We start from the raw sequence: 8,730 nt of genomic DNA on the forward strand, positions 1-8,730 counted from the left end.
TATATGCAGATAATAAAAGACTTTATACCACTTTTTTTCACTTTAGCACGCATTTGGCTCCCAAGAGGGCACTTTAGCGCGTGTTTTGGCTCCCAAGAAGGCAGTTTATCATGTTCTAACCAGCCAAGGGGGCAGTTTAGTGTGTTTTGCCAACCAAGAGGGCACTTTGGCATGCTTTTTTGGCTCTCAGGAGGGCACTTTAGCGTGCATTTTGGCTCTCAGGAGGGCACTTTAGCGTGCATTTTGGCTCTCAGGAGGGCACTTTAGCGCGTGTTTTGGCTCTCAGGAGGGCACTTTAGCGCGCGTTTTTCCACAATTGGGCCACGAGGGGGGGCGACTGCCCCCCCTGCCCCCCCCTTGTGCACATCACTGGTCATCAGTAGCGGCTACAGACGCGTACATCCTGAATGTGGTCATGACAATGTGTTTACCTGCACCTGCACCAGTGTGTTTACTAGTGTGGTAACAATACTCAGATAATCTAATCAATACTAGATTAATGATTAATTTGACGACGTGTAATCTCTCTCAACCGGGGTCATAAAAAAGACGATCATGTGAATGTTGCGTGTCTGCAGCGCCGTCCTTTAACCAAAACAGAGCGACGACGTCCCCTCAGACGGCAGACGGGAGTCATGGAGCTCAGGTGTATCATTGTGTTGTTGGGCCTGAGCCTGGTGAGTCTTATTTCAGTCTTCAGTGAATCATTTTTAAATATTTGTTCTCACTGTTTGATTAATGTGCTTTCTGCTGTGTTAACTAGGCAGCAGCCAAGCTGACAGGTGACACAGGTGAGTCACATATTCTGTTTTTCATGTGAATTTCTGACACAAGATCCACAAAAACCTGTGTAGAACTCGTGCAGGGTTTAAAAGACCCCCTCCTCACCTTTGACTTGATCTTTGGGCATCGAATGCATGATTCAGATTTCTTGATATTAGTGTTTGTATTGAGCTAAATGTGCTGGAGCTTTGGAATAAAGGCCTGCCACTCAAAACAACTCGAAAGTTAGGAATAGTCCAAATCTAAATGTAGGAATAAATGCTTTATATGAAGGTCCTTCATTAAATATTAGTTAACAGGTAAGAAGTACCTTATAAGATGTTAATTAACATTACTAAGAGTGTTAAAAATAGCATGATGAACACATTTGTTGTCAGATTATGAGACACGGTCAAACATTTCTAAGTAATAATACGTGAATAATAAAGGATTCATTAATCTTAAAAGGGCCTCGTTCTCACTTTAGATTCATTAGCTACAAAAAAAAAACATAGTTAACGGTTAATAACTGTATAATTAACTGCTAATGAATGTAAAATAAAGTTTGTGCTAAAGCTTAGTAAAGGTTTAAAAGTGAAAATGAGTTAGGTAAAGGTCTGTGAGTTTAAACTAAATGTGTTTTTAATTAAAATAAACTTTTTCCAAAGCGTCTGTAAACTTACAAGCACTCATTAATCAGTCATAATCAGTTATGTTAATGAGATTATTTTATACTTAATGTAATCTCATTACAAATGATTGATTCTGCATCTGCAGAAACGGACGTTGACGGAGGCGTTGACTGGGACATCTTCAACATCAATGAAGGTTTGTGGGCTCATTGTTTATGTTGCTTTGTTGTTTAATATTTCCTCCTCTGAGAATTTTTTTATCAATGAATATAATTTGGTTTTGCAGCGGCTGGTCTGGACCTGCTGGAGGGAGATATTGAACAGGATGAGGTAAGTTTCTGTGCACAGACACTAAACTCTCCAAAGACTAAATGCTGCAGCTAATCTGAAGATTCAGACCTGTTATTTGTCTCTAAATTCTGTCTGCTCGATGCAACAAATATATTATATTTAAAAGAAAGTGCCTCCCTACTCGCCCGATCCTACTACCGAAAGATGTCAGACAGTCAGAAATTAACTGCGCAGATTAGCATTCAGAGATAACTTATCAAGTCTTAGGTTTTACAGAACTAAAAACTCCTTCATCCATCTGTAATTATATTCCTGTGATTTTTCTTGTTCCCGTCAGTCGTCCAGCAGAAACTCCATCATAGGAGATCAGTATCGCTGGCCCACAACCATCCCCTACTACCTGGAGGACAACCTGGGTAAGACACTGTGTCACAGAAACTCACAGTCACATTACGCACAGTGTTATTATGGATATGATTCATCTGTTTGTCTCACAATTTGTAGACATGAATGCAAAGGGGGTGATCCTGAAGGCCTTTGACCAGTACAGACTGAAGACCTGCATCGACTTCACGCCGTGGAACGGAGAGGCCAACTACATCTCCGTGTTCAAAGGCAGCGGGTGAGCTTCAAACTTTAAACTGGACATAGACGAAATGTGTCAAGTGCTTATTAAATGCTTTTTGGTTGAAAGTGTCTCAGAGTGCAACACAACTGCTGTAAAAACAAATCCAAGGTTTCTCTCACAATTTGTCAGATGTAACGCAGCGTGATGTGCTAACTACAAACAGAACTCGCCACAACAGTTTGATGTCTTGAATCTTGACGTAAACACGCATGTTCATGCATTTTTGTTTTTCTTGCCATGTCAGACAAATTTTGCAAAATCAACCACAGACTATAAAAATGGGCTTAAACTTTTCTAACGCAGCCAAACATCAAGCAAACAACGCAAGACTTATAATTTAGCATGCCGGGCCGACAAGTGTTGTCTCTTGACTCTTGCTTGGTCACCGTCTCCTTTTTTTTCTCTGTTTAGCTTCCTCCGTCAACAGTGGCGTGCGCAGACTTTTTGAATGGCAGGGGCGAAAAGAAGGGCACTTACGTTTTGGCTCTCAAGAGGGCACTTTAGCGCGTGTTTTGGCTCCCAAGAGGGCAGTTTATCATATTTTAACCAGCCAAGGGGGCAGTTTAGTGTGTTTTGCCAATCAAGAGGGCACTTTAGCATGCTTTTTTGGCTCTCAGGAGGGCACTTTAGCGCGCGTATTGGCTCTCAGGAGGGTACTTTAGCGCGCGTTTTGGCTCTCAGGAGGGCACTTTAGCGTGCGTTTTGGCTCTCAGGAGGGCACTTTAGCGCGCGTTTTTCAACAATTGGGCCACGAGGGGGGGGCGACTGTGCAAGGACCCCCCCTTGTGCACATCACTGTCCGTCAACATAGCAGTGCAAACAAGTCCGCTTACAGAGCTAACTTGTAGCTACGGTAGGCTACTTAGCATTCACAGGATGCTTTCAGGAAACTCCGTAAATCACAGAGTTGAGGGTCAGAGGTCTCAGCCACAGACGGCTGCAGGTTTTGATGAAAAAGCTCTAAAAAAGAACTGACCAAAAGGCAGAAGTTAGCGACTACCAGGTGGCCATAGTTGAGGATTTATCAGCCAGACATTTCTCTTTGGAGATGATTGAGGGCAAACTGAGCCAAAGAGAGTAAATATTGACTATACAGTTGAGCTACTTCAGGGAATATCAGACTGATCTGTGTATCTCTCTGTAGATGCTTCTCCTCTGTAGGTAACCAGCATGTGGGGAGTCAGCGGCTGTCCATCGGTAATAACTGCGATCGTCTGGGAACCGTTGAGCACGAGTTCCTGCACGCTTTGGGCTTCTGGCACGAGCAGTCCCGAGCTGACCGCGACGACTACGTCAACATCATATGGGATCAAATTGAACAAGGTAACGTTGACCTGTAACACCCAATGAGTTGCTTGCACATCCTGTCGTTGCATCCAAAGTGCTGAATGTGTCCTGGCGTTCTGTCTTCCTCAGGTAAAGAGCACAACTTCAGGACGTACGATGACAAAACGTCCAGCGCTCTGGGCGTTCCCTACGACTACGGCTCGGTGATGCACTACAGCAAGACGTCCTTCAACATCGCCTCCGAGCCCACCATCGTCACCAAGATCCCCCAGTTCATGGATGTGATTGGTCAGCGGATGGGCTTCAGTGAGAGCGACCTTACAAAGCTCAACCGTCTCTACAACTGCAGTGAGTCGATCTCAAGCTCTCCATCAGACAAGAAGTGAGACAGGTTACCTTCCTGGTTGTGTGTCAGTAACAACACTGCACGGTTTCCAGAAAATACATTACAAACTAAATTGTAATAAATCAGGAATGATTTTTGACCCGTAATAACCGAGCAGAGTTACAGGAAGGGTCAGAGTTTTTCTGGCATAGACTGATGCTAATATATATTGGTTATCAATATCATATACTGATATAAATCATTATTTATTAGCTTGTTGTAACATGTGTCAGGCAGCCACGAGGCCTTGAAGTGTCCCAGCTCTTTTCCATGTCATTCAAAAACTCTTACATAAGAAGTTTTATATCAAATAACTATTGAGACTGACTTCTGATCAGATGGCCCCAATCAACACTTTGACTCATGAGCAGAGTTGAACTATTCAAGATGAAGATTCCTCCAAGAACATCGAATCTATTGCAGTTGATTCCACTTCAGATTGATGTTTTCAGCTGCATGTTTTTGATAGATTACACAGAAATGTGTCCAAATATTAGGAAAAAAGTCAACTTCCTGGTTACAAGGAGGACTTTTTAAACTTTGAATCACTCTTAATCTGTTGGATGAAGTGCAAAAGTCTTTCATTTGGATAATGTGAATATATGAATGAATATTTTACAGAACATCATGCTGACAAAGATCCTGGGGATTATTTATATTTACTGAATTAGCAGCTCCAGTCAAACAAATTAAGAGAACGTGATGGTCAGTCGTGTCTTCTCTCCGCAGCCAAGTCTTCTACCTTTGTGGAGAGCTGTAACTTCGAGGAGGAGAACATCTGCGGGATGATTCAGGGTCCCGGCAACAGGAAGTGGGAACAGCTGAGTTCTGTGAGCGGAGGACCTCAGAGCGACTTCTCCAACATGGGACAATGCAAAGGTACCGGTCCATCATCATCACAAACACGTGTGATGATGCTAAACATTGTGTAAGACGTTTATATCTAAATATCATCATGTTAGAAACTCAATTTAAGTCGTCTTGTATTTGGAGATTCTAGTTTAGCTACAGATACATTAATAAACATCATTATCTTATATCTTATATCTGACTCCGTGTACTCCAGAGTGATTGTCAAGTTAGCTGCTATTCAAAATTAAAAGTTAATCACTGACCTCGGTGATCAGTCGAGATAAAAACAAAGACGCCTGTGGTGACGTAATCTGTACAAAGTACAGGCTGGCAGTAAAATTATTGTTGAGCTCTCAAGATGAATCATAATAAAGTCTTAGTGATTTATAAGACAGAATTGAACGAGGGTTTCTTTTATTGTCGAGAGATAAATCAGCGAAAAAGTTATCCACCGCTGTGCTGGTTATTAAAATCGAAGCGCCTCATCATCAGTATTTTCACAATGATGTGAAAATTATCTCTTAGCCTTTAACAAAACATTCAGCACACTGAGCTGATACATTCTCCTAAACCCCGCTAACAGTAGCACCGACGCTAACCTCTGTTCTCCATCAGGTAAAGGCTTCTTCATGCACTTCAGCTCAGCCTCGGCTGCGCCCGGCGACCAGGCGTTCCTGGAGAGTCGCTGGCTTTACCCCAAACCCGGAGCCCAGTGTCTGCAGTTCTTCCTCCATAACAGCGGGGCCGCCGACGATGTTCTCAACATTTTGGTGCGAGATTCTGAAGGGAAACTGACGCTCGTCAAAAGTATTTCAGGTAGCGGATTAAAAATAACATTCTGTTTCTGACCCTCTGGTTGGACCCATTTCCTCAAGACCTCAAAGCAAGTTATTGATTTATATTCTCTGTTCACGTTACAGGAGATGTCACGGGCTCCTGGGAACTGCACAACGTCAACCTGGATGTGACGAAGAAGGCCCGCGTGGTGTTCGTGGCCGTGAGGGGAAAGAGTCCATCCACCGGAGGTTTCTCTCTGGACGACATCAACGTGTCGTCCATGAAGTGTCCGCAGCACATCTGGCACATCCGCAACATCACCGGCCTGATGGCCACCACGCCTGTGGGAAGGAAAACCTACAGCCCTCGCTTCCTGTCACCGGCAGGTTACTCCTTCCAGGTAGAGGCCTTCATACGAATAATACAAATACATCCATTTCATTTCATTTCTAGTCTGCAACTGTTGATTTCGGTGGCTAAAATAGGGCCCTATAAATCTGCTTTATTTTTTCCCAAATACTGTTTTTTCCATTTTAATTTTTGGGAATCACGTTTTTTTTTTTACCTTTTACTTTTAGTATACTACCAAAAACTGTGTGTTTTTAATGTAAATGACTAAAATGTGCATAAATTAAATAGAAATTACCTTAAATTTATTGAGGTGACAAACAAATTTCCTCAATACTGTACTGTACAGTACATTAAAGTGCATCAAAAACATTTTGACTTCATCATGTCTTCATACAGCAGTATACTTTGTGTTTTTATGGGTTTCATTGAATAAAAACATGCATGTCAGCTCTCAGGCAGATCCAGTAAATGTTGGCATACCAAAACAACAGTTCACCTGACGCATACAAGTCGTACGGGAACTGCTTTGCCATGCTTACATTGTTTGACGGGGGAGCTCAGTCTGTGGGGGAGGGGGGCGGCAGCGACTTGTTGTGCCACCCAGATTTGCTTCCCTCCGTGCAGTTTTCCCCAGACATACGTTCCTCTTCCACACGAAAACAGCATTTCAGTGAAATTATGTCAAATTCTGCGATATTCCGCGTTATAAAGTAGATTCCGTTTTAATCGGCCAATTCTGCGATTCCGTGATCATAGGGCCCTACTCAAACTATTATTGCAGCTGGAACATTTTATTATCTGGTGGTAGCTAAAAAACTGAGCTCATGGTAGCTCCATGAATGGGGAATGAGTGTCCATTGTTCTGACGACATATTGTTCTGAAACACCAATAGTCTGAAATATGTCTCACTGGACCAGAAGCCTGTTTGTTCAACTGCTGTTTCAGTGGGCGAAGAGTTTATCTACCCTTAATCCTGCACACTGGACCTTTAAGTTAGCTGGTGTGACTGAAAAAGTAACAAGTACTTCACACCGCTCTGTTATCTGTAGGTAGGTGTGTACCTGAATGGAAGAAGCGACCGCCCCGGGTACGTGGCCGCCTACTTCCACCTGACCTCAGGCCCCAACGACCACCTGCTCAAATGGCCGTGTCCGTGGCAGATGGCGACGATGGCGCTGATGGATCAGAAGTCTGACGTCAGACAGCAGATGAACATGCACCGGATGGTCACCACTGACCCCAACAAGATGTCGTCTGATGGTGAGAGTGGAGTTGAAGCTCGACTGTCCACTCGTTCTGCTGTTTATATCAGTGGGACGTCGTTCATCTGTTTTTTGCTTCCAGGTACTGAGTTCTACTGGGACAACCCCAGCAAGGTGGGCTCTAAAGTGACCGAGCCCGATGGCAGCTCTTACTACAGAGGCTCCGGCACAGGAACAAGCGTCTTCATCACCCACAGCAGGCTGAAGAGCAGGAGCTACATCAAAGGAGACGACGCCTTCTTCCTCTTCAGTCTGGAAGGTGTGGAGTCGTTCAGGATGTAACACACACAACAACAAAACTCAGATCGTCCTGTTTATGAAACATCATGATCGCTGTGTGCTTGTCCTCAGATATTTCTAACCTGCTGGTACCGCAGCCTCTTCCCAAATCTACTGCAAGCGCCGATGACGGCTTAATGAAGGCCGGCGTACAAAGCGCTCCACAGGAAGCTGCTAATAACCCCGTAGTGATCACAGCTGTGGCGGGGTCCGTGGCGGCGGCCATGCTGGTGGCCACCATGCTGGTCATCCTGAGGATGAGGAGGAGACGGCAGGAGAGCGACGAGGTGGTGATCGTACAGGACACGCCTGGATTCACCGAAGTGAGTCTGAGTTTATCTAATTTACATCACGGCAATGTAGGTTAGCGTTTTTTTTTTTACCGAGACTCGTTTGTGCTTCAGTTGTTAATCTAAATCACACTAATTATGTCATTACAGGAGCGCCCGGCCGAGAGCTCACCATCTGCTTTCATCGCTCCATGAAGTCCTGATCAGAGACAGAAAATCAGCACTTACAAGAAGAAAGAGCGCAATTCATTTTAAATTGTCCACCGACTCCTTTTCATTTTGAATAAAGTCTCTTCACAGCACACATGTTCAAATCATCTGCTCCCTTCATCACATCGTTGTCATTACCAATCAGAGAGTGAGTGATTTACTGTATTTCGGTTACTTTCAAGGGTCCTCGCCCATGTAATTACAAGCTGTGATGGTCCTCACGCAGCCTGTGGATTTATAGCTCCAATTTCAAATCACCTGAAACTAGAAATCATGTTTTTGTTTCCTTAGAATGAGACTTTTTTTTGGGTCCTCTTCCATGAAGCACAACAAACAGATCAGACAAACACCGTCTCTATAATAGTCTTTCATGTTTTTAACCACCGGCAGGTGAGGCGAGGGGTATTTTGTTGGTTGCATGCTGCTGAATGCCATGAAATCCTCCAGTTCTGGTCTCAAACTGAAGGAGTTTGGAAAATAATGGCACACTACAAGATGTTATGGAGGTTTTTGGGCCAGAAGGGGACGATGCACTACATCATGTGATCTCGTGGGTAAGCAGATGTAAACAAATTGGAGGCTACAGCGCCAACAACCTGCAGTAGGAAAGTTACAAACTTCAGGGTTAGAAAAACACAAACGCAGAAGAGTCCGGATGAGAAAATGTGGGTTGTCTTCAACGAGAAACTGGAGGTGAGATTTTAGCTGTCGGTGTGCTAGCTA

At 43.9% G+C, this 8,730-nt stretch overlaps 1 protein-coding gene across 1 annotated transcript; it reads left to right on the forward strand.

The window, feature by feature from the left end:
- The first annotated feature begins 548 nt into the window (after positions 1-548).
- On the forward strand, positions 549-8,101 carry LOC115590939 (meprin A subunit beta-like). The gene is made up of 15 exons (XM_030432433.1): positions 549-677; positions 764-791; positions 1,540-1,590; positions 1,681-1,724; positions 2,023-2,101; positions 2,190-2,307; positions 3,458-3,636; positions 3,730-3,948; positions 4,715-4,864; positions 5,453-5,653; positions 5,758-6,014; positions 7,016-7,226; positions 7,311-7,487; positions 7,580-7,830; positions 7,948-8,101. The coding sequence occupies exons 1-15, from the start codon at positions 636-638 to the stop codon at positions 7,990-7,992; spliced, it is 2,052 nt and encodes a 683-aa protein (XP_030288293.1). The 5' UTR covers positions 549-635; the 3' UTR covers positions 7,993-8,101.
- Positions 8,102-8,730: the final 629 nt, after the last annotated feature.

The sequence above is a fragment of the Sparus aurata genome, chromosome 11, assembly GCF_900880675.1.
Source record: "Sparus aurata chromosome 11, fSpaAur1.1, whole genome shotgun sequence".
Classification (NCBI taxonomy): Eukaryota; Metazoa; Chordata; class Actinopteri; order Spariformes; family Sparidae; genus Sparus; species Sparus aurata.

Bases quoted from the DNA above. Each gene is read 5' to 3' on its own strand.
- LOC115590939 (XM_030432433.1), top strand. From the start codon at position 636: ATGGAGCTCAGGTGTATCATTGTGTTGTTGGGCCTGAGCCTG. The intron at 678-763 runs GTGAGTCTTATT...TGTGTTAACTAG, and splicing joins TGTTGTTGGGCCTGAGCCTG to GCAGCAGCCAAGCTGACAGG. The intron at 7,488-7,579 runs GTGTGGAGTCGT...GCTTGTCCTCAG, and splicing joins CTTCCTCTTCAGTCTGGAAG to ATATTTCTAACCTGCTGGTA.